The sequence below is a fragment of the Podarcis erhardii genome, assembly GCF_964252035.2.
Source record: "Podarcis erhardii genome assembly, chromosome: 10".
In the NCBI taxonomy this organism is placed as follows: domain Eukaryota; kingdom Metazoa; phylum Chordata; class Lepidosauria; order Squamata; family Lacertidae; genus Podarcis; species Podarcis erhardii.
In genome coordinates this window covers 15,296,600-15,323,308 of record NC_138500.1, presented here as the reverse complement: position 1 = coordinate 15,323,308, position 26,709 = coordinate 15,296,600, and the positions used below count along the sequence as shown (strand labels likewise).

The following is a 26,709-nucleotide window of genomic DNA, read 5'->3' as shown; positions in this document are numbered from 1 at the left end:
GGGCAATACACCAATCACTCTTGTGTTAAACCTGTTGCATATCTCCGTGGTTGGCATGCCCTGCACCTCTAATCAGTGTGGGATATCTTAGAAAATGGGAAGGATCTGAGGTGTTTGAGAGATTGCATGTTTTAACTTGCATGCATTGTAACAGTGTGCACTTAACAAATGGAATTCACAGCCCCAGGACATAATGGCCGTCACTAGCTTGAGTAACTTGAAATGTAAATTACAGCAGGGGTTCACAAACTTTCTATCACTGGGGTCCAGCTGAGAATTATTAAGGCCCACCAGTCACAAAATGGCTGTGAGGTCAGTCACAAAATGATGGTAGATGGATCAGAGTTTGGCATAATCAGCTGGCAATTACTAACATCATTTTCTACTGGTATCTAATCAGTCTTCAGAAATTCCTAAATTCTTTCCCACAGCATTTATCTTGTGGGAAGGAGTTCCATAGGCCAGCGTTCCTCAAGCTCAGTGCATACATTTGCTCTGGAGGTATTGTGACAACCTTCCTATTTTACCCAGAATTTGTTGCTCCAAAGGCTGTAGGTGAAGATGGCATTTTCCAGGGGTTCCAGGCACTTATCCTAAGTTTATGTTTCCTTTTGAAAATAAGGCACAGCGGAGACTGTAGTGCCTTTATGATATATAATTTATAGTATATACAACCTATAGTATATACAACCTACAGCCTATGATGGTGGCATTCACAGCATTGACACCCCCAAAGGGTCTTGTTTCTCCCATACCCACAGCCTTGGATTCAAACAGAAATCAAACATTGCTCTCAAACTTTGCTTTGACTCTCTTTCCAGTTCACTGCTTTATCCTCGAGGAAGGGGGCCCCACCCATTTGCCACCTTGAACCAAGCCCCTTAATGGCCCATCACCCAGGTTATCACTTCACCAGGAGGCTATTTTAGCTATTCCAATAATTAGAAGCCTTGATTAAATTCTAACACTTGCTGGATCCAGGAATTAGAGGGTTCTGGCACCTTGTTTAAACACTGTTTTCTCTTCTCACCCCCACATGAGTCTCAAAAACATTTTAACCCACCACTTGCAATTTCTTCTCCCTTTGTGTTTTCACACTCAGCTTGGACCTTGTTTGTTCCCCTGACAATTTCTTTCATCCCCCTTTCCTTGTCTCTGTATATTCATGTCTCCCTGCTATAACAGCTTTCCTCTCTTACCCTTTCTGTACCTATTATAATATTATAATCATTAACGCATATTAACCTTTTATTTCTAATTTTCTTCCAATGCCTCCTCTAGCCTTTACTGTCAGAGGGAGACCATCCTTCCCTTTTCCTCCTCTGAGATTCTCTGTCTGAGCAAACAAGGAGTTGCTGGTGCTGGCCCTGGTTAGGTCAAATAGCTCTGGCATGACTAGGTAGTGCAGCAGCCAAGTGAGGAATTACTGAACAGGTCATGGCACTGAGGCCCACCTGAAAGTGGCCCAAGTCCCACTGGTGGAGAAACACTGTCCTAGTGGATCACGTTCTATCGATAGGTAGTGATCACGGGAGCTAAATGGGACCTCCATGTACAGAAGTAACATGCTGCAGAGTACCAGATTGCTGGGGATAAACAATGGGAAATATTGCCACCTGCATTCCCTGCTTGTGAGCTCTCAGAAGCATCTGACTCATAGCTGTCAACTTACAGATTTGAAAATAAGCGACCAGCAGCCTTGAAAATAAGGGATCAGCAGCCAAAATAAGGGACCTGCAGCCTCACCTGTTCCAGGCACTCCAGTCTTCCTGTCCTCCTGCAGTCTGGCCAAACTCATGCTGGTAGCTTTGAGAACACTGTCCAACCAACTTTGTAACCAGAGGTTCAACTGAATAGAATCTGAATCACATGCACCACAAGGCCTACGCAGCCTCAACTTAAGATGGCTCCCCGGCCTGGCTTTGCACTGCAAAGTTTGCAGCAGCACATGCAACAAAATGGCGTCCAGCACTCAAAACCCCCCTCAGCTTGCATTAACTAGGCACACACGCACAGCCTCCCCCCTCGCCACGAGATTGCCAGTCACCCACCATTTTAGTCAACCAGCTCCTTTCTTTTCTCCCATAAGTCAATCGAAGGAGCCTCCAAAACAAATTCAAAAGCCCCCCTCCCACGAGATCTCCTTTCCTTTTCCCCCACCATGTGCCCCCACTCCAGACAGACCTTTTCGCCGGCAAGGGTGAGTGTGCCATCGATGACGTATCCATCCGATTCTGATCCAAGCACTCAGCACAGGTATGTTCAACTTCTGAGCCGCTCTGAGCCATAGGTAGAAAGCCAGCCAGCAGCCAAACGAAGCCTCAAGGAAAACCACCGTCACCTCTCCACTGGGAAGTGCTGAGCAAAGGCGAGTCCCCAGGCAACACAGCTGATTTGATCAGCACAAGGCATGCAAGCTCCACCCCCCAGTTGTTCTTAGACATCTTATTGGGTGAGCAACACAGCCAAGCAACACAGTTGGAGCCTCCCTCCTCCCTGGCCGGCAGGGAGAGAGGGAGAGGAGCTGCTTCCTTTGAAATTTAAGGGACATCATTTAAGGGACATTTAAGGGACATCCATCAATAAGGGACAGCAGCTGGACATGGCACTGGAATAAGGGACTGTCCCTTCAAATAAGGGACACTTGACAGCTATGATCTGACTTGGATGTGACTGACACAGAACAATGATTCAGCAAAGCAACTTTCATATGGCCTTTATGCATACTGAATACCATTGGCTCACACAAGTAAAAATAAGTTATGACAGTAACAAAGTAGTACTATTAAACCATGGTTTCTTTATTGAGGATTCAGGCTGCTGAGAGAGCTCTGTTAGCAAACATTATTGGTTAAAGTACCAAATATGCACAAAGAGTGAAGCAGGACGCAGGTTGACACCAAGTTTGGAAAAAAGTGGAACCTGGCGATAACCTGTGAATGCAATAGCAATGAATGAGTGGATTACAGGCAAAGCGATTCACAAAGACATGTAAACCTTAGTTCTGTCCCAAGAAATGGAACCTAGGAGGGAGCCATGTTCAGTCCTCTTCACATCTTCAGGTAAAGACTTCTGCCTGAATCCCTGGAGAGTCACTGCCAATCAGTGTAGACAGTGCAGATCAAGAACCCAATGTTTGACTTGCTAAAAGACAAGTTCCTCTGTTCCTATATGAAACTATGAGCGCACAGAGCAGTCACTGGGCTTGCAACCTTGAAGATGTGGCCAGTGGCATCCTGGGAATCAGGACGGATACAGAAATACAGTCAACATGGAGCTACCGGTTGACACAAATAGGTTGTAAGCACCATTATGGACCTGCACACTCCTAAAACAACTGTATGTGAACCAATGTATTAACCGGCCCCTACATTCACCTAGAAGGGTCAGCTACAATTGTAAGTAACACAGTAAGCATGTGGTAGAGCACAGGACAGCTCCTGCAGCTGAAATAAATGAAGATTGCAGAAATTCCAAAAGGATGTACATAAAAAGACAACATTGTTGATCTGTATAAAAGGGAAAGCAGAGTTCACACTTTTAGGAACAGTGAAGACTCAACAAGTAATGCAATTAACACCCCATTCAGTTCTGCACAATGTCACAAATTAAAGCTAGGCAACTAACATGGTTAAAAATAGTAACACCACAGCATTTTTTTGAACAGGTCTGGTTTCAGCAATGATAGTAACACAACCACTGTACCTTGGAAGCACTCAATTTAAGGCTATGTTGCATATCATAATCAAGAAGAGAGAAATTTGTTGTTAGGGATTTGTGCATGGGGGGGGGGGGGGAGACGACTAATACCTTTATTCATGCTCAGAAGTGGTAAAGTATATTGCCCAAGGAAGTCATTGGAAGTGAGAGAAAGCTGATCTTCTACAACAAACCGTACTAAGGCAAGCTCTGGAACTTGGATGTTAAAAGTGAATGTTTCATTCCACCTGGGACTCAAAGCTGAAATAAAGAAAGCAATATAAGACAAGCAATGATCTGTTAAAACAACTCTACATTGCTAATTGTGTTCTATTCACTGACCACTGAAAATAAAACCTCCATTTGTTTCCTATTTCTTTCTCTGTTCATTGATGATTCTCACTGATTACAGGAGTACATGTCTGAAATGCTCCCACAAATGCAAAACAAAGGCTGGCTAAGTAGAAACTCTTCTTATGTTTTTAGCTTTTTCTGTTTTATATCTATGCTTTTCTATTTTTTATCTGTAAACCACCTTGAGTCCCAGTCTGGGGGAATATCGTAGAATTACAAAATTGGAAGAGACACCAAAAGTCACCTAATCCAACCCCCTGGAATGCAAGAATCTCAACTAAAGCATCCATCACTGATGGCCTTCCAATGTCGTCTTAAATATATATTATTATTATTATGATTGGACAACATTTAGCTTGGTTTAAGTTTGATGAAGAAGTACATAAACTGCTTTTGGAAAACTAGAGAATTTTAATTTATACCTTCTGAAAATGTCAGGTAATGCTAAATAATAATAAAATAATAATGGTAATATATAACTGCACGTACTTGGCAATCATTTTTAGTGATCTCTGTGCAATTTTACACATGTTTTGCTTACCAAGCAAAATTAAATTACATTAATTTAACCAAAATATCTTTTGAATTCCCAAGTCATGTTCCAACTTTTTTAGCACGCCTCATTTTTGGGAATTTGAAAGCTGAAAAATTCAACTACACCTAGTCTTGTTTGCCTGATGTTAAAACTGGCATTACACTGCAGTGGAGCTGTCCCTTTGGAATTTAAATGATCCACTGACAGGCTTCTTCTTTTTAGTTTAATCACAACTATGCACAGTTTCCAGCAGTGAACCATAATGAGGTGAACCATTTGGAGTGACACAGTGATTTGATTCCTCCCTTAATTTTGTCGTAATGCTTCTTTTCTTTCTTTTTTTGCAGATAGATAGTGGAAAGAAACCAAGGATGCATAAAAGACACAACTTTAAACATTTGCCAGGATTTTTCTTTTCCTACTGCAAGCCTAAGAAAGCAATCAAGCCAAAGGCTTCTCTAATCCGGCCCCCTGTTCTCACAGTGGCCAACCTGTTGGCTGTGGGAAGCCTGCAAGGAGTTAGATGCAGCAGTGTCTCCATAAAAAATTACACGTCACTTGGGAAGAGAGGCAAACTAATGCCAGTGTACTGGAAGAAGGAAAGATCACCAGTGTTGAAGCAATGATTCTTCAATATCAACTTCGTTGAACTAGTTATGTTGTGCTGATGCCTGATGATCGTCTTCCAAAGCAACTACTCTATTCCGAACGTAAAAATGTTAAACATGATGCTGGTGGTCAACAAAAGAGGTCCAAAGACTCTCTCAAGGCAAATCTAAAAAAATGTAGTATATACAGTGGTGCCCCGCAAGACGAACGCCTCGCAAGACAGAAAACCCGCTAGATGAAAGGGTTTTCCGTTTTGGAGGTGCTTCGCAAAACGAATTTCCCTATGGGCTTGCTTCGCAAGACGAAATGTCTTGCGAGTTCCTGCGGGTTTTTTCCCCTTTTCCCCCCCTTTTCCTAAGCCGCTAAGCCGCTTATCAGCTGATCCGCTAAAAGCCGCTAAACCGCTAATAGCGCTAATCCGCTAAGCTGTCAATGGGCTTGCTTCGCAAGACGAAAAAAACCCTATATGAAGAGCCTCACGGAACGGATTAATTTTGTCTTGCGAGGCACCACTGTACACTGACAAAACAGTGGGAAACAGGGGCTTGTGAGTGCTCCAATTGGAAAACAGCCTTTACCAAAGGTGTCATGGGCTTTGAAGATGCTCAAACTCACGTGCTAAGAGGAAGGCACGCTTGGCAAACATTCACCATGATCAACTCCCACCTGGAAACCAACGTCACCACTGTGGAAGGACGTGTGGGTCCAGAACTGGCCTCCACAGTCACTTACAGACTCACTTTTAAAACCATGTTTATGGAAGACAATCTTACTCGGCTACTGGCGATGGCCAAAGAAGAAGAAGAAAGAGCTCTCGCCACTTGTGATTCCCAACAACTGAAATCCAGAAGCTGACGGGATGAAACAGACTTTCCTGCAGGGATGGCCTTATCACTAGGCAGATCCTATAGAGTTGCAGTGAGATGCAGGAGGACACAGCTTGATGCATTTCACACTGTCTGCCCTGCTTCCCCCAAAGTAGTCTGCTGTCCTTAGGCACTGCCTCATCTCCAGTGCTGAAGCAAGATTCACCTGCTATCGGGTCAGTTTCTATAGATGACAAGGATGGGAAACCTGTGGCTCAGGGACCAAATGTGGCCTAGAGGCCTCTCCATCTGCCCCAGATAGAGACATACCCCCCCCCCAGTGGCCCCACTTCATTCCCCAAGTCTTTTTGCCTGGGTGGAATGTGTCCTTTAACTCTGACAATGCCGCCTGCAGAATGCAGCCTACTACATACAAGTAAAATCTTTATCTATTGCTCCACTTTGGGCTCTGGCCCAGCCCATCACCAAAAGGAAAGGGGAATTTGTGGTGTTGCAGGCACCAGGCAATCAGCGCTGCACACAGCTGGCTTGGGCTGCCAGCTTACAGGACTGGCTTTCTATGAGCTTGTTTCCGCAAACGAAGGTGTATGTCTGTACACAGTGTGGGGACCTGTATGCTTCCGCAGTGGCTCAACTGTTCAAGCAACATACATTTGTACACACCCCAGAAGAAGCACTAAAACCACAGTGGACAACTAGGGACAAGCAAAAACACAGAAAGGGAGGTATACTGGTACTACAAACATACAAATTCCTGCATTTTTCTCTGTCTGTTTTCTTCCACTGCCCACTTACAGCTCTGACGAAAACAATGAAGGCAGGAAACAGACCTGTCCACCTCCACAGAATGCAATTAGAACAAAGCTTGATCTTTCCTTTGTTCTACTTTCCCCCATACACATGTAAATGTATGTATTTTAGCCTATCCTTTCTAATTCATTCAAATAGTGGAATTTTTAATTTTCTATATAAGAACTCTCTCTCTGTGTGTGTATGTACCCTTCATGCTTTCCTTACTAATTCATGCACTGCTGTTTCTGTATATGGGCCCAGTTGCCAAAGACAAAATTTTGATAAGCTATGTAAGCCCATGAGTTAAATCCCTAAATTACTGAAACATTATGCAACCAATAGACTGTTGCACTTACCATTGCCCTTAACTACACAGCTCTGTTGCTTTGCATGGTCTTCCGGAACACCATAAATTTCTACTAGAACTAGGGGGTCAGCTTTATTACTCCTGGAGAGACTGCTAGGTGGTAATTGATGACCACTGATAAGCTGCACAGAAAAACAACAAGAACAGTGCATAAGCTTCAACTGGGATATACAGTGGTACCTCAGGTTACATACGCTTTGGGTTACTTACGCTTCAGGTTACAGACTCCGTTAACCCAGAAATAGTACCTCGGGTTAAGAGCTTTGCTTCAGGATGAGAACAGAAATTGTGCTCCAGGGGCGCGGTGGCAGCGGGAGGCCCCATTAGCTAAAGTGGTGCTTCAGGTTAAGAACAGTTTCAGGTTAAGAACGGACCTCTGGAACTAATTAAGTACTTAACCCGAGGTACCACTGTAAAATGGAATTGATTATTATTCTGGCATCAATGGTTTTACTGAAAAACAGACAGGGAAGCCCACCACACAGGACAAAGCTAATTGAGCATTATTTACCCTTAACTATGAAACAGCTGTAAAAACAAGTGTTTGAGCTGCTATTGGGGCAAGAGGAGTGGTGGGAGGGAGGGGCTGCTTAATCATGTCCTCTCAGTTTTCTGTGTAATACTGGGGAATCCAAGCTTCTTTTCCTCCCATATACATGTTATCGAATCACCACAGATGGAAAAACAGCAAGAGGAAGGGCAATTTTGAATGGGGAAAAAATGACTACATGGGAAAGGATCAAGAAACTCCTCACCTGCTATTCCTCAACTTGGGATTACAATTCCCATGGCCACTTTTCATTTTAAAAAGAATTTTTAAAAAAACACACACATCTGACACATAATGCCTAGTATGAGCTTCTGTTTTCCTTCATTTATGTGCAATCTTTAGCATTTTCTGCACCCAAGACCCCCAAGTGAATCTGTAACTAGGTAAGAGGAGGTCCTCGTTCCCTCCTGAAAGTAAAAATAAGTACAGTGAACTTGAGCATGTTCTTCTTCTGCACTTCCCCTCCTCTCCATCTTCTGTGCCTCTTTTTGTCTCTGTTCTGTCAGAATGCTGCTTGCAACAAGCTTCTTGGGACAAATACTTCTCCTTTTTGCTCATGCTACTTTGCAAATCACAGTGTGTACCAACGGTTCTATATTTTATACCGAGTAATGATGACTTATGATTTCAACACCACTTTTGAAAATCCCAATGGATCACAGCAGCAGTTTGTCACTGGCAAAATATACTCAGTCCTTGGTACTAGATGTGCTTCTTGCTTTGCTTGTTATTTGCATAAATCTCTTTCGTATAGTTAGACCAAACCTGCAAAAGCTAATGCCCATAAGTCTTCTCTCAGAGTATATCAGGTGAAGTTTGAGTAGAATGCTAGGCAACACATCTTACATCCTGCTCCAAAGGGTGCTTCCATGCCTGTATTTCTCAGACTGGGGGCACTGCCAGACAGTTGCTATTCTCAAGTGGAATTTAAACATATATTTGGCAAATTCAAATTGTGTGTTTTATAGTTGATTGGGAGGTCTTGTGCAAAAATCCAGCTTCTCCAAAAGATCGGACTTTTGCAATAAAGAAAACGATGGGGAAAGGCACTGTGACATATGAGTTAACATATGCTTTGACGCAACCTCATCTAACCTCAATGCAAACAAATAAGAATCAATTTTCAATAAACAGTCAATGTCATCTAATCACCGTGCAAACAAATCAGGGTGAATGCTCGATAGGTCAACTGGAAGTGCCCTTAGTTTCTCATAAAAAGGCCCTTGTATTAATGCAATACTCTCTATATTGCAAGGGCATTTCATTTTATCACATCTCTTAGCAACTGATCCACCACAAAACTGTCTTATTAGAGGGCTGTTTTTTAGTACATATCTACCCATTCACTAATCACTTCCTTCAATCACCACCTACTTAATCCCTTTTCTCTCTCTCTCTCTCTTTCTGACCTTGAACAATTCTGATCTCCTCACAACCCCACAGAAATTTTATAGTCTTTCCCAGTGTGGTGTAGTGGTTAAGAGCGGTAGTCTCGTAATCTGGGGAACCGGGTTCGAGTCTCCGCTCCTCCACATGCAGCTGCTGGGTGACCTTGGGCCAGTCACACTTCTTGAAGTCTCTCAGCCCCACTCACCTCACAGAGTGTTTGTTGTGGGGGAGGAAGGGAAAGGAGAATGTTAGCCGCTTTGAGACTCCTTAAAGGGAGTGAAAGGCGGGATATCAAATCCAAACTCTTCTTCTTCTTCTTCATTAGAGAAAAAGAAACTCACTCAGTCTCAGTAAAACTATTGATATTTGTCTGTGCATACACTGCGCTGTGTTCTGGCTCCTAAACATAATAAGCCCATTCCAAAGCCTAGCACCACGTTTTAAGCAGAGGCACTACACATTTACAGAAAACCCATTTAAAAAGGCATATGGGATGTCAGAGGGCTAAGAGGAATGGAGCAAAAGCCAGCAAGGGGGGGGGGCTGCAACAAAGAGAAGTCGATCAAGCAACTTCACTGAAAAGGCAGGGATGCCTGGAGTATCATAGTCATAATACTTCAAAATTGATATAGGGCTTGGGGTACATTATCTCAGGGTGCTTACAGTAACCTTGCACAGCAGGTTAAGTATTATTATCCCCATACTGCTGGTGTGGCACTGAGGCAGAGAGAGCACTGGCTTCCTCAAGGCAATCTAGTGAGGTCATGACAGAGGTGACATTTGAACCAGGGATTTCCCACTTCACTTCCTTGCAGAGCAATCCTAAACCATGGTTCTGTACTCCTCTGGGGGAGGGAGTGGCAGGTTCGGATGCGGCAGAGGTTTCTCCACCACCAGCAGCTCCACAGATGGCAGGGGGCTGTTTCTGCTGTGCCCACCAAAAGCACAAGCTGTTGACAACCTACCTGGGGTGTTTGCTCCCTTCAGGAGCCCCTGAAATTTATGGGGATGGGGGGAGCGGCAGAGCTGAGCCAGCCATGGATCCTCCTGGCAGTCACAGGTGGGGCCCAACTGGGCCTTTCTGCAGCAGAAGCCTAGAGCTAGCAAAACGTAAAATAGGCTTCTGCGCAGGCCAGTGCCAAGAGCAGAACTTTGAATGCCGTGGTGTTGCTGTCCCTCTGCCCAGCACTACTGTTCCTTGGCTGGGACTGTGGATTGCTCCCTTAGCCTTTGAGCCCCTTAAACAAAAGGCTCAAAGCCCAGTAAAATTGCAACATGTTAAGTGTTTATTGGATCAAACCAGAGAGACAGCCCTTACTTAAGTGAAGAATTTCTGTTAATTAAAAGCACACACTGGCATAAACAAAATCTTTCAGTCTTTTTTTTTTTTTTTTGCAATTAATTAAGTGGGGCAAACTTTTTGAGTGCATTTTTAAAAAAATCTGAATCGGTGTTACAAAGCTGGCTCATTGTCACATGTTTGCAAACGCAGGGCAAAATGGCAACTGTGTAACAAGACAATGAACTACAGCAGTGGTATTTAATAATGTGCCAAATGCCTTTGATGACTAAATAGCATTTGCAAGAAGCTAGTCTCAGCATCTGTGGTACTCAAGGTATTTATTTCCAACAGCAAGCAGAGGAAAAGCACAAGGAAATATTACAGATAATAAATCAAGCAGGTGTGATTTATTTTAGTTCTGACTGGCAATTTTTCAGTACCACTGCTACGTATGAGCCTCACAGCTTGAACTAAAAGGTCTATTTCACAAAGTTTTAGCACACAAATGATATTTATAGGTTATATGTGAAAAATAAGCTGGTTAATCTCAGCATAACAAAAACAATAACCGATAAGAGGAAAGCCAACCTGCCTCCTGAAAGAAGTAAGGTACAGGAATGGATTCAGACCGCATTACTAAACTGAGTGCAAGCCCTGATTTAACTGGATGGTGCCCTGCAGGTTCAAGCAACCCAAAGTTGAGGCAACTTACAGCAACGTCTGAAGAAATTTGGAACATGCTGCAAATGTGCCCTAAACCTTCCTCCAAGGAGGTCAGTGTGCCATTTAGCCTCACAACATGCCTGTGGGGCAGTTCACGAAAAGATCCCCATAACCAGTCATTAAACTTTACAGTCCAGAGGGGATCTGAAGCAGAGTTTTCAGTATCCAAACCTGACCCTCTAGCCACCATGATTCTCCAGCATCCATCACTAAGATGGATGGACATCTGATCAGCAGCACCAGCTGTGGGGGCAAGGTCCCTATGAAGCCAAAGGCAAACAAAACAGAACAGGCAGGGAAAGGGTAAGCTCTTGTTTTTGAGCTCTTTTAGTCACGAGGCAGAACAAACCACCAGTATGGGAGCCAGATCAAGCAGATTCGGAGTAATCAAAGGATAAAGTCGGACAAAAATAAATAAATAGAGATGACTTCCATGAGCAGGTAAAGGTAAAAAAGGTAAAGTACCCCTGGATGGTTACGGTGAGTCAAAGGTGACTATGGGGTTGCGGTGTTCATCTTGCTTTCAGGCCAAGGGAGCCGGCGTTTGTCTGCAGACAGCTTTCTGGGTCATGCGTCCAGCATGACAAAACCGCTTCTGGCGCAAAGGAACACCTTGACGAGTGCCAGAGCACACAGAAACACCATTTACCTTCCCGCCACAGCGGTACCTATTTATCTACTTGCACTGGCGTGCTTTCGAACTGCTAGGTTGGCAGGAGCTGGGAGAGAGCAACGGGAGCTCACCCCGTCGTGGGGATTCTAACTGCCAACCTTCTGATCAGCAAACCCAAGAGGCTCAGTAGTTTAGACCACAGTGTCACCTGCATCCCTAGTTAATAACCAGGTAGAGACTAGCAAACTTACACTGGAATAAAAACCCTGTTGTGCTCTGGGTGTGCTAAGGGCTCTAACTCTTTCCACAGACAACGCTTCCCCAAGCTAGTGCCCTCCATTTGTTTTGAACACCAATCAGTTCCCACCAGCACAGCTAGAGCTGATGGGAATTGTAGTCTAAAACATCTGGAGGGCACCAGGTTGGGGAAGGCTGCTCTGGAGCTATCTATGTTTTAAAACCTGTATCCTGTTGATGTAATGCACAAACTTTTGGAGGCTAAAGTGGTATTTGCTGCAGCCAAGGCTATTTGGTTGGATGGTTGTTCATTAGTCATTTAAAATTTTTATATTCCACCTGTCTCAACAACCTGATTAAAACAATTCATTAATCAATTAAAAATAATTACACAAATTAAAAAAGAAGCAGGTAATATACAGTAAGTATAAAACAGAGCAGGTAGTCAATCAAGTGGCACCAGACACCTGAGCAAACAGGAGTTTTTAATTAGCACCTACAATATGACAATGTAGGCATATCCCCTTGCAATCAACTCATTTCATACTTGCATCAGCCCCAGGACTTCCCTTTGCACATTCCTAGGAGGAAAATTCAGAAACTGCTTATGCAGTGTCACTGGAATCAGTGGGACTGCAGCAATATATATGTGTGTGTATCGTTCCTCCACATTTCATAATGGCTGATCTATAAGTGTGACTTGAATCATGTTTATAGCTGAGTAGGTGCCTTGAAGCTATTATGCATCTTCACAAATCTACCGGAAAGCAAAGAGAGAGGAACCATATGCAAACGATAGCACAGGGGTCCTGCTGGTACACATTTTTATTTTAAATTAACTATAGGCCGCCTTTCACTGCGAAAAATAACAAGGTAGTTTACAAAATAAAACCAGTACAACACAATAACAATAAAACATTACGCAGAATATCAAGGGTTTGGTAAAGTCAGTATTAAGGATCTGAGCTTGGGAGTGCCCATGTAAATAGTTCAATATCTACCAAGCTGCAGAACACCTGCACCATAGGTGCCCATCATATATTTAAGTGGAGTTCATTATACAATGTGGGGGCTAACACAAAGAAGGCCCTCCTTCGAGTCGCCAGATGTGTCTCTACTAGATGCCTAGAAGGACCTCATCTGACAACCTAAGTGAACAAGCTGGTCTAGGTAGAAGGGTCCTCCTTCTCAGATAACCAGGTCCTAAGCTGTGCAGGACTTATATGTCAACAACAAAATCTTAAACTCAGCTCGGCAGCAATTATGCCGCCAATTGACACCAATCAGCTATCGGGTACAGGTTACTTGAAGTGCTTATCACGAGCTGAGGTGGAAAATACAGAGATAGTATTAGTATTTATTTGCAAAAAAAAAAAAAAAGCACAAATGGTCTGGCAAATTAGATAAAAGAATGTTATCAACAAAATGAACTGACCTTTATAGTAAGAAGCACTGGTTGACAGTTTGCAGATATAGCATGTGGAGTAAATTGTGTGTCTCTATTTCTTAGATATTCTGGTTTTAGTAAATAGCCAGAACCACCATTATCCAAAAATTTCCCAGTTTGAAGATCCATTTGCAGTCCTGCTGTTTGGAAATTTAAGGCCACTGTATGAAAAAGCAGAATGTTCAATTACAGAAAGGTAGGCAGCAGGAGGCTACAATTTAAATATATATATTTACAATATCCACCCTGCAAGCTGCTTGAATATACACACCACAGTAACTCCAGCTCTGGATTCAAAGCACTTGAGTAGATACAGCTATTATGGCGTCTTCTTAGAAGGTTTCCCATTTTTAAAATAAGCATATTATGGACAAGCTAACCAATCTCAGACTGAGTAGAGCAAATCAGTAGGACATTAAGAGGATCAGGCTGGAATTAGCTGATCAGGCTGCCTTAGTTGACGGCACTTTGAAAGAGGGATCATAGCTCATGGTTATGTAAATTCATCCAATGCTTTTTGTTTTGCAAACCCAGGTATATTGCAAGGCTGTGGGTGAAATTTTACTGCGGTGCAGTAACAAGGCTGCAACTTTTATTGGCAGCAGTGCCTTAGCAGTTTGGCTTCACATATGGCAAGGATCAATTTATCACCTAGCTCATCTACTGTATGATGTGAAAGCCCCACCCTTGGTCCATGTGCTGGGTAGTTAATACACATTTTGCTGCTGCTTCTTTTTTTTCTTTTTTTATTTGTTAGCTTCTTTTTAAAAAATGCTTTGTGGTTTTACTGCCTCCAGAGGTCCTCCCCTCCCCCAAATGTATAAAATGGAAGGCTGCTCTGATTTGTTTGTTCAAACACTCATTTTTGCCTTCATAAGCCAGTATGTGCAAACTCCATCTATATTAATTTTTCTGCTTATTGCGGGCAGCAGTGCTCCAAAAATATGACCAATCTTTCAAAATTATGGAAGAGTGGCAGCCATACCTCTCTGGAATTCCCAGTTATTAAAATTCTCTGCATGTCTCTAGTGTATGGAATTGCAACAGATGAACAAGAGCGATGTCGGCTGCAATCCTAAACACACTTACTAAGGAGTAAGCTTTGTTTGTTTGTTTTAGAGGATTTGAAATATTCAAGGCAAACCCTCCCAAGGCAGGTTACAAAGATAATTAGCTGCATATGCATAGCAGGAACATGATGCTTCCAAATAATTTATAGAACAGCCCAGCTGCAATTATTCCAGCCCAGGTCCTCAATGACAATCTTTTTACCCATCCACTCATAATCTCTCCTGTCCTGCCTATCCACAGAAGTTGTTTCCAGCTATCAGGCATTGGCCCACACTGGTTCCACTTCTCTGGTCAGGGTGGTCCAGTGCCTCAGTTAGTGGAAGTTTTGTTCTATTGATGAAAAGATTTGGGGATTTGGGTGGGAATGGCTAGACCACCTTTCTGTTTTCCAAAACCTTTGAGGTCTACATAACATTAGCGATGAGGAGGAAATTAGATTCAGTTCGCATGTATAGTGGTACCTCAGGTTACATACGCTTCACGTTACATACGCTTCAGGTTACAGACTCCGCTAACCCAGAAATGGTGCTTCAAGTTAAGAACTTTGCTTCAGGATAAGAACAGAAATTGTGCTCCGGCGGCGTGGCAGCAGCAGGAGACCCCATTAGCTAAAGTGGTGCTTCAGGTTAAGAACAGTTTCAGGTTAAGAACGGACCTCCAGAACGAATTAAGTACTTAACCCGAGGTACCACTGTAAAGGCAAATGTACCTAATCAACACTTTCTGAAACAATATGCAAACTGAAACACAGCAGTCCATTGAAATTTCCCTGAATTTTGCAATGTATTATTATTATTTTATTATTATTTATTTGATTTCTATACCACCCTATACCCGAAGGTCTCGGGGCAGTTCACATAAAATCTCAAATACATAAAATCAAAACAAAACCAACAACCCAAGCAGAAACCCCCCCCCCCAAAAAGAGGCAGCATTTTTAAAAAAGGATGTAGATCAAGTCAGGCAAAGGCCTAGTTGAAAAGGAACATTTTTGCCTGGCTCCTAAAGGTGTATAGTGAAGGCAACAGGTGAACTTCCCTGGGGAGAGCATTCCACAGACAGGGAGCCACTGCAGATAAGGCCCGTTCTCGTGCTGCCACCCTCCTGACCTCTCACGGAGGAGGCACACGAAGAAGGGCCTCAGAAGATGAACTCAGGGTCCAGGTAGGTTCATATGGGAAGAGACAGTCCTTGAGGTATTGTGGTCCTGAGCCATTTAAGGCTTTATAGGTCAAAACCAGCATTTTGAATTGGGCCCGTATTGAATGTAGTTTTCTAGCCAATGGTGTGTACAAAAATGCATACTATACTAAGAGAAAGGGTCTATAAACTGCACACACACACATTCACCTATACACACATGCACTAGGGGCTGTGCCCCTGCTTATCTTACTGGCAAATCCAGCCTACCCCACTCCTCTTAAACCTTGCCAATCTCTCAATCCCCTAACCTTACAACATGACAACGCCCCCTTCCTCTAACGGATCACCAACCCCACCCCTATTACACCTCTCTCCTTAAATTGTGGTAGCAGCAAGTGTTGCTCTGCCACAATCCCAACAGCACAGGTAACACTTGGCATTAGCTGTGTGGCCACAGGCTAAGGGCCCAGTGGCATCACTAATACGTCGCCAGCCTCAGATGCTCTGATGTGGGAGAGGACCTTGCAAACATTGGCCTCAAACAGCTGACTGCTTTATGGCTTCGTGGAAAATGTACTGATCCAACTTGCTGAGACACATTTATTCACAGGGTGCAGTTCCTTAGTCTGGAGGTAAATTTCATTTTAAAAAAAACACCTCATACTTCAATTAAAACAGTAAAAAAGTAAGTTTTGAAAAATCCATTTACCTAGGTGCATGTACATAAGAATAAATATATTCCATGTGCTATATAGCAGGACTTTACGAATTTCTACTTTTCAATCAAACTGAAGGGTTAGTTTGGTACCTGCACACCAATGAATTCTGCAGCTCCCAATTTTCTGTATGGATTTTAGAGTTTCATTCAGAGTGGAGATCCCACAGAAATGGAACCACAGTCCATAGCAGAGAATGGCTATAGCTCACTGGTAGAGCATCTTGCTTTGCATGCAGAAGGTCCCAAGCTCAATCAAAGAGGGCTGGGAAACAACCCAGACTGAAACCCTAGGTAAAAAGGTAAAGGGCCGACTCAATCTCGCTTTATTGGCCGAGGGAGCCGGCATACAGCATGTGGCCAGCATGACTAAGACGCTTCTGGCGAACCAGAGAAGCACACGGAACTGCTGTTTACCTTCCTGCTGGAGCGGTACCTATTTATCTACTTGCACTTCGTGCTTTCAAACTGCTAGGTTGGCAGGAGCAGGGACCAAGCAACGGGAGTTCACCCCGTCGCGGGGATTCGAACCGCCGACCTTCTGATCGGCAAGTCCTAGGCCCACAGCACCACCTGCGTCCCGAAACCCTAGGTAGTCACAGCTATTAAGTGTAGACTAGAGGTGGGGAACACGTGGCCCCCCAGATTTTGCAGGACTACAATCCCATCCTCCATGGCCATTGACAATGCTAGCTGGGAAGGATGGGAGTTGACAATTCTGAGCTAGATGGAGCAATGGTCTCCATATAGGATGTTCTGTGAGGTCTAGTCATGCCAAAACACCAGGGGAAAGCCTACCTGGAACTCTTGAGTGCCTTTCAGATGTAATTCCCTTGTGCTATGAGGTTTGAAGGAGCTGTAAGAAAACTACGAGCTGCACAGAAAAGACTGCATTCTCTCAGATGCTTCTAGCATGTTTATTCAACCACACAGGGACAAATCTGGTAGCAGGGTTGGTGGAACCCTTACCGTGCAGGCTGAGAAACTGCTCAGGTGCTTCTATGTCATTGTATGCACCAATGCAGAGCTTTTCTCAGCCTGAACTCACTGGAAGTCAGTTCCAGCACTTTTCAGGTGGGTGCCATTGCCATTCTAAGAGAACGAGGGAGGTGTTCATTGTAAGTTCTGGCATCTCTTTTTCTAGAAAACTCACACTGCACCAATGCCATAATAAACATGAAAGTGCCTTTTTATAATTAATTTGGACAGCCTTGGTTTCTGAATTAACTATTCTGCAGCACCCCTAATAAATTTAAATTATGAATTAATTACAAAGCAGAGCTGACAGATCCCACTCACCCTTCAGCGGCTGTTCAGTGTCGAATGAAAAAGAGAGAGAGAAAAGATCTGCTCTTCTAATTTAATGATAAGTAGTAAAACCTAATTATAGTAAAAACAACAACACCTGTACTGAAAATATGCTTGACAATCTATGTAAGTTATGTGAAAATGCACCATTCTGTTGTCTAAACATTTTGAATTGCTACCCAAGCCCTCCTTGCAGTTTAATCATAAAGCACTGGTCTTTATCTTGAACACAAAACTGTCAGAATTTCCTTTTCTCAGAAGCTCAAAACGCTTTCCGTTGTTTTGCTGCTGCAGTTTTGGAAATAAAACAGCACATTGCCTGGAACAGGATATTATAATTCATGGGGAAAAGACAGCACAGTTATCACTGGCATGAAGTAAAATCTTCCCTTGTCTAGGACTGTGGTGCTCCTCATATTGAAAATTCACTAGTCTAGCTAGTAAAGCACAAACATGACACACATAAAATAGATAAATGATTTTGGGTTTTTAAAAAATCAAAGGAACTTGATTGTTTGCCAGAGAGAAATACCGACCCAAAGAGGCACAAGTCATGTTTAAGAGTAATTCAGAAGAGGCTTATTCTCTCTTCCTATGAGATAAATGTAGAACTACTGACTGCATGCTGTCAACTTCACATTTTATATCTGAGGAAGAAATGTCTGAATTTTAGAGTCCTTGGTTTGTTATGCTGTGTGGGGTGTGTGCGTGTGGATCCTTCTTGGTGTCACTGTTTTGAGTTCTGGATTCTGAACTGGCATCCTTACAGGCTGATCTATAACTGATATTTCCGGACTCACTGGAAATTCAGAATTCCCAAAACAATATCCAAACAAAAATGCAGCTATTTTTCAAAATTTGCACTTCTACAAAATTTGCTGTCCTGTGTGCAAACATGTGAATATTAGGCGAAAGTGTGCATTGAAAATGCATATATTTGTGAAAACAGCATTATTTAGAACTTTAGAAAGATAGGAAACTGAGAGAAATCAAAAAGAGGTGTAGATAAGCCCCTGGTCAGTTTGTGCTGATCTACTGCACTTCCAAATATGTGTACTAACAGTGGCGCTGTCAAGGCAGGTCTTTGAGGCAGATGTCCAGGGGCCCTACTCAGCAGAATAAGCAGTAGCAGCCCCAAGTGCAGCAGGGCAGGCTAACTACATACTGAAGTAAATGAAGTAATACACATCAGCATTTAACGAGGGCACTTAAAATGCCCAATTTCATCGCTGCATATTAATGATCAAATCAGGAGTGCAGGAAGCACTCGGTCCATCTAGATCAGGATTGTCCACACCAGGTGTGGGAAATCTTTGGCCCTCCAAATGTTTCTAAGCTGTGCTTCCCATCAGCACAAGCAAGTATGGCCAGCTGTGGTTCAGCAACATCTGGAGGGCCAAAGGTCCCCCCCCCCCACACAAACCTAGCCTGCCCTGAGTGGCAGAGGCTCTCCAGGGTTCAACATGGGAACATTCCCAGTAGTGCATGGAGATGCTGGGGTTTGAATCAGGGGCCTTCTGGGTGCAAATCAAAGGTTTCTGCTACTGAGCTATGGCCCTTCCCTAAACACGCAAGGAATTTAGCCCCATTGAACAGAGTGGGACTCACTTTCAAGTAAACCTGCATAGGGAATGTATTGACATCATTAACTTTCAACGTAACTGTTATGGGTAAAAATGATGGTGGGTGCGGGGAGGGAAGATCTCAGATGAGGCATATGGAAGGGCATATGCTTTGTGAGATTTGGCAGAAATTATGTAAGCAGCCGCAGTGTCAAGAAAAGTTTGGACTAATTACATTTTATAGCTATAAAGTCATTTTCATCTGCAAAGTTAAAGGTCTCGGTTACTTTAATGTTTTTAATTACATTCATTTTTCCCGTTTAACTGCAAATGTTGGTGCCTCCACTGCAAAAGCATTTTTAAAGTTATTATAAATCATTCATTGCCATTTCCCAATTACACCTGAAAACGCATTTCCACCAGGATCCTTTGTATATGGGGGTAGGAGAGGAATATCTGTGGGGTGGGGGGGGGACTGCTCATTAAAAGAAATCTAAGCTGGGGTTTCACTGAAATGGGCATATCAATCTGATATTCACACTTTGGCCTAAAAGAACTTCCTGAAAGAGACGGGGGAGATGTTTTTAATATCATCTAAAATGCATTGTGTTTTTGACAGCACACTGCCTTTAGTCAGCTTCATTATTCCCTGTTGCCAAAGTAGGCCTTTAATACATTAATTAAGGAAATATGATAGCAAAACCCTTAAGATTGTCAGGAAGACTCAAGGGGAAGTTTAATACCTGAAATCATTTTGGCTCCTTAATAATTACCTAGACTGGATTTCAAGATCACTGTGTCCTCTAAAAAGTCTGTAGCACACACACACACACAGAGAGAGAGAGAGAGAGAGAGGGAGAGAGAGAGGGGGAGAGAGAGAGAGAGAGAGAGAGAGAGAGAGAGAGAGAGAGAGAGGAGTATTTGATCCCCTGCCAAATTTGCCTGTTTGCTCTCTGATGAAGAAACGACCAGTCCATAATTTTAATGGTAGGTTTACTATAGCTGTGAGAGACAGAATAACAACAGGAAAACCCCCAGAAACCCAGAAGACAAAAGTCAGAGATAGATGTGCATTATAATGAGTGAAATAAGTATTTGATCCCTTTGCAAAAGATGACTTAGTACTTGGTGGCAAAACCCTTGTTGGCAATTACAGAGGTCAGAGGTTTCTTGTAGGTGGCCACCAGGTTTGCACATATCTCAGGAGGTATTTTGTCCCACTCCTCTTTGCAGATCCTCTCCAAGTCAGTAAGATTTTGAGGCTGATGTGTAGCTACTCAAACCTTCAGCTCCCTCCACAGATTTTCGATGGGATTAAGGTCTGGAGACTGGCAAGGCCACTCCAGGATCTTAATGTCCTTCTTCGTGAGCCACTCCTTTGTTGCCTTGGCCGTGTGTTTTGGGTCATTGTCATGCTGGAATACCCATCCTCAACCCATTTTCAATGCCCTGGCTGCGGGAAAGAGGTGCTCACCGAAGATTTGACGATACATGGTGCTGTTCAATGTCCCTTCAATGCGGTGAAGGTGTCCTGTCCCCTTAGCAGAAAAACACCCCCAAAGCATAATATGTTCCCCTCCATGTTTGACAGTGGGGATGGTGTTCTTGGGGTCGTAGGCAGCATTCCTCCTCCTCCAAACATGGCAAGCTGAGTTGATGCCAAAGAGCTCAATTTTGGTCTCATCTGACCACAACACTTTCACCCACTTCTCCTCTGAGTCATTCAGATGTGCATTGGCAAACTGCAGATGGGCCTGTACATGTGCTGTCTTGAGCAAGGGGACCTTGTAGGCTCTGCAAGATCTCAGTCCTTCACGGAATAGTGTGTTACCAACTGTTTTCATGGTGACTATGGTCCCAGCTGCCCTGAGATCATTGTCAAGTTCCCCCTGTGTAATTCTGGGCTGCTTCATCACCGTTCTCATGATCATTGCAACTCCACGAGATGAGATCTTGCATGGAGCCCCAGACCAAGGGAGGTTGACAGTTATTTTGTGTTTCTTGCATTTGCGAATTATTGCACCAACTGTTGCCACCTTCTCACCAAGCTGCTTGGCAATAGTCTTTAGCCCAGTCCAGCCTTGTGCAGGTCTACAATCTTGTCCCTGACATCCTTGGATAGCTCTTTGGTCTTGGTCATGGTGGCTAGTTTGGAATCTGCTGGATTGATTGCTTCTGTAGACGGGTGTCTTTTGTACAGGTACTGTAACGAGCTGGGATTACAGGGGAACCTTCAGCCTTCCAGATATTAAGGACATAGGAAGCTGTCTTATACAGAATCAGACCACTGGTCCATCTGGTTCAGTATTGACTATGCTGACCACTATCATCTCTCCATGGTTTCAAGCAGGGGATAATCCCAACTCTACCGGAAGATGCTGGGATTGAACCCGAGACCTTCTGCATGCAAAGCAGATGCTCTACCACTGAGCCACAGCCCTTCCTGTTGCTGAACTACAAGTGCCCTCAATCCCAGGCAGAATGGAAGGAAGTTGGCCAGCAACATCTACAGAGTCAATGGTTCCCCACACCTGCTCTAACAGGAGACAGTGGACCAGGTTCTCTTCTGCAGCTTTACTAAGCAGCTGCAAAGATGATTGTGGATGCAATAAAATTCCACGGCTGGGGACAATTTTGGCAACTAGTCCAACTCTAGCTCCAGCTCCATAGAGTTGGGGTCTTGGATTTATTTGGAAAACATTCTGAGAGCTTCCATTTCACACATTCTATCCAAGAAGACCCCAGGACTAGTCTGGGGCATCTACATTCTCATGAGCTCAGCACCTAGACTTCTAATATTTTTAATGGGTAAGTATATAGGTAGTAATGATCAGGGGGAGGTAGAGTCTCACGCTCTCGTTTTGAAATGTTGCCTCCTGACTGTGGGGTATGAATGTTCAGACTGACTCTTTTAACAGTTAAATAAAAAGAATATGTACGCCAAATGTTACACGTATGCTGCAAAAGATAATATCTAAGCTCATAATGCAGGCAGCGCCCGATTTGCATGGGTCATGCCTAAAACAGCAGTGGCGTAGCGTGGGGGGTGCAGGGGGGGCCGGCCGCACCGGGCGCAACATCTGGGGGTTAGGGTTAGGGGGCGCAAATCCACGGGTTAGGGGGCGCAAATCCATGGGTTAGGGGGCGCAAATTACTTGCCTTGCCCCGGGTGCTGACAACCCACGCTACGCCACTGTAAAACAGTCATGCCACATATCGGTCATGCTTAAAATGGTCGCTGCATGTAACTCCAATGTAACACTTTTACTCCAATGTTATTTTAAAAAACAAAAACACAACACAATGGTCATTATATTATTTTAAGACTTCATTCAAAAAAGAACCAAACCGGAACCACGTTGAAAATGGCTCTGCTTCCTCAGGCTTTGTTTTGGGAGGGAAAGCAGCAGCAAAAAACATCATATACAAAATAAAGAAACACTTTAATCCATTCACATGCATAGTTTCAAGATTTAGTCTTGGAAAGAAAGGGTCGTGAACTTTTTGCTTTCCCAGACTCATATTCCTTGGGAATCCTCAGATTTATTTATTATCCCCACCCCTCCACAGGGAGTAAACACGTGCTTATAGAAATTGTGAAGCATGAGTTGGTCATTTCAAAACAATAATACTGATTCATGATTTTCTTTGCTTAAAAGGAAACCCAGACAGCAGAGGTAGGACCTGGTATACTGGACATCCTTCTAAATGTCCTGCTGGATTTCACAAGGCATATTTCAAGCTGACCTTATACCTAGTATAACTTCTCCGAGTCAGGGCCAAATAAGACACGACTCTCAGGTCCACAATTAGGATCTCATGTTGGGTGGTGGTGGATGTTGTTTTTAAGTAGACACAGTGAAGTTGTAGGGGTTTTGGACTGTGGGAGGGTAGGTCAAGCCTTTCCCCTCACACAATTTCCCTGATCAAAATTGCCGCTCCTGGAGCCGCACAACTTATTGGTATAATGTGGGTATCTTTAAGTTTCTCCATCAGGCCAATAATAACTTTGAGGGAGAGGAAAAGGCGCAGAAGAAAAGGGTTAACCCCACTCCCTACAATATTGCAGTCCCAATCTGATTTAACTCACCCCATATCTGCCATTAAAAAAGAAAAAAGAAATTTTGTGGGAGATCTCTCACGACACATCTAGTTATGCCCTCAGACCCACAGCTAAAATGAAGGTTTTCCCTCCTCTTAGGGTTTCTTTCTTCTAAAAATGGCTGTAATTCTGCAAACACTGGAAATTTTCCCATCCTCCCTCTTGTGTACATGTGCTGTCTTAGAACTCACAGCCTGAACATTGGAAATAGGTAATATTGGAGAAGATCTTGTGACTATAAGAGTTCCATGTGAAAGTCTGATCTTCCGTGTCTGGCAATAGCTTATGGACTGGACTGTTAACTGTTCATCTATAAACAGTTGGGATGCATTGCGCTGTTGCATGGAACATTAATATCTCTAACTTGATTTTGATAACATGATAAATGCTTCAAAAATATTTGTTGGCATTAAATGACTATTTAGCATTGCTACAGTTGCACTACAGATGCAACTATACACACCCACACACCTGTGAGTAAATCCCATGGAACCCAGTGGGTTTACTTCTAGTAGACATGCACAGGATTGCCCTGCATTTGTGTGAAAAGTTCCCATTTCATTAATGCTAAGGCAATACCTCAAAAAGCATTTTGAATTCTACAACCTTTTTTTATATATATTTCTTACTGTGTCAGATAAATGCAATGCAGACAATAACACTTTATTTAAATAATCACCGTGCATTTTCCTCTAGTGCATATATCACTGCTTTTCATTTACTTCATAAATAAAAGAAAATAATTGTATAGCTGTACTAACCCAGGTGTTTCCAACCTACACTGCAGTTGCGTGTGGGAGGCATACTAATTTTTGCTGAGTGTAAGGTTCTATTGTATATGTTTTGCTACATTAGAAGGCTTGTCTTTCAGGGGCCTTGCTATTCCCAAAAGTGTGATTTGATTCTAAAATTTACCCATGCCAATTTCCTCACTGCACGCCATGTTCCTGTTTTAACATTTATGGATGCGATAGCTAAATACTGCGTGTGAGATATCTGTCTGTGATCTGTCTCAATATCAGCAAATCTTCAGTTACAACAAATGTTAGCTACAACAAAGGAGGGGCGTAGATTTAGACAGACAGCTCAATACATGACTCACTCTTTGCTCTATACTGTGAAGCATGCAGCAAGACAGGAGTGGCTATAATGGGTGGAGAAGCAGGTGGGACCTGGAGTCAGGATAGTATGTAAAAGAGGCAACAGCAGAAACAGGTTCTCTCACCTACTCCACGGACAGCAAGCAAAGAAGAGCAAACGTCTACATGGGGAAAGCCAAAACACTTGCACTCTTTTACTGGAACTCAGGTGTCTCCAGGGATCTGAGTGTAGCAGGAAGAGGCTGGGGATGTCTGGGCAAGGCTTCTGAAGCTAGATACATAGACTAGTTCAGTCACTTCATCAGCAGTCCACAGAAATAACTCCACTGATTTGAATGGGAATTAAGCACTCTTTCTTTGCGTTGTATCCAAGTTGTGCAAGAGCAAAAGGTTGAAAAGGAATCCATGCTGGCAATCTTTCACAGGAGTGAAAAATTCTTGTAATGAAATGTCAAGCCTTGTGCCATACATAAGCAAGAAGACATGTTCTGAACGACAATAACAATGACAACAACTTGAAATCACCTACCTATCTGACACCCAACGTTCCAGAATTCTTGAGGGTTATAATTGGAAGAGTTGGCCCGGGTTCCTTTTGGGTATATTCTTGTAAGAAATCTGACGGTGTGCTGAACAAATTCATTAGCTACAAGACATTTTTAAATTCATGTTATTGGTACACAACAGCCCAACCGATTGAAAGCAATGTTTTTTTAAAAAAAAATCTGAGTACACGTGCACATTTAAAATTTTCTGATGTATATTGATGTGACTGTTCATTTTATCATAATCTGTTCCTTTACCTTAATTGTTAATGCCCTGGAGGGATGGGGGAGTACAAAGTTATTATCAAAATTCCATATATTTATTAGCTATGTTAGCTATAAAAACATTCTTTATATAAATCAAATGGTGTGATCACTAAAAGTGAAGAAATTCTGATGGTCTCAGGTATATACAGAAGACAGTAATTTCTGGTAGTGGAGCACATGTGACATGAAATTGGATGGATATTAGTCCCATATTTTATTTATCAGGGCCTTTAGGCACCAGGCAAAAACTTTCCTCTATAACCAGGCCTTTGGCCTTGAACTATCTGTCTGTCTTTTAGAAATGGGTGGAATGTTTTTTATATATTTCTTTTTATATATTTATTTTTCCTCTTGATTTTGATGCATCTATGGGGTGGGTGTTGTTTGTTTGGGCAAGACAGAGCAAAGAACAAATTCAATATGTAATAATAATTATGATAATGATAATACTGTGGCCCAATTATTTGTTATTCACTTATTTGACAGTGTTCTTAAACTAGCCACCATTTTGAAGAAAAAAAGCAGCCATGAAGCCCAATCTGGAACATCTTCCTGATGCAGATTAGGGGCTCGCACCCATTTCCTGCTGACCCTCCCTCTCTATACGTGCTACTTGCCCCTGAAACGGCTGTTTACTGCAAAAGAAGGCACTCAGCAGCAAACAGCAGCCAGAGGGGGGTAATTTTCAATAGAGAATGAGTGTGAGGCCCTGATCCAGATGAAGAGCAAGCTCTGAACAGGGAGCTCACCGCTACTGACCCCCACCCCAAGTAAAATTCAAGCACCCATTGCCCCCAAAACGCATCAATAAAATAACATGCAGTTTGGCCTGTACCTGATAAATTTCTGTTTCTGGGGACTTTACGTCCAACACAGTAGAAGCAGGTCTTATGGATCAAGAGACAGTCACAGACTCAAAGCTTACTGCATCCTACTTAGGCACAAATCACTTCCCACCCCCTTTTTCTGGTGTGGTGTTACATTTGATCATTCCTAGTCCTGATTAAAATGTACCTGGTTCAGTCTGGTCATGAACTTACTTTGGAAACCCTGATGAAAACAGTACTCTCTATATCAACCGAGAAGAGTATTCAGGCTTATTTTAATCAGGGTTAGCAACAGATACCGTATTTTTCGCCCCATAGGACGCACTTTTTCCCCTCCAAAAATGAAGGGGAAATGTGTGTGCGTCCTATGGGGCGAATACAGGCTTTCGCTGAAGCCCGGAGAGTGAGAGGCATTGGTGCGCACCAACCCCTCTTGCTCTCCAGGCTTCAGGAAGCTATCCGCAAGCCTTGCAAGCCTGGCGGGAGTTCCCGCGGGCTCACAAGGCTTGCGGGCAGCAGCCTGCAGCCCCGGCGAGTGTCCACAAGCCTTGCGCGCCTGGCGGGAGGTACTGCTGAGCGCGCGAGGCTTGGGGCGGCAGCCTGCCGCCCGAAGCACACGGAGCCCTCCGGAGGGCTCCCCGTGCT

The 26,709-nt window shown here is 43.3% G+C and overlaps 1 protein-coding gene across 1 annotated transcript in view; it reads right to left on the bottom strand.

Annotated features, from left to right (window-relative positions):
- Window positions 1–2,780: 2,780 nt before the first annotated feature.
- Window positions 2,781–26,709, bottom strand: part of PLCZ1 (phospholipase C zeta 1) — a 41,667-nt gene continuing 17,738 nt past the window's right edge. The window contains exons 7-11 of the mRNA XM_081879993.1: window positions 24,955–25,071; window positions 13,413–13,585; window positions 7,173–7,305; window positions 3,811–3,960; window positions 2,781–2,933 (exon numbers count right to left, since the gene is read on the bottom strand). Of these exons, the coding sequence (XP_081736119.1) occupies window positions 2,845–2,933; window positions 3,811–3,960; window positions 7,173–7,305; window positions 13,413–13,585; window positions 24,955–25,071 (662 nt within the window). The 3' untranslated portion in view covers window positions 2,781–2,844. The remainder of the gene's footprint in view (window positions 2,934–3,810; window positions 3,961–7,172; window positions 7,306–13,412; window positions 13,586–24,954; window positions 25,072–26,709) is intronic.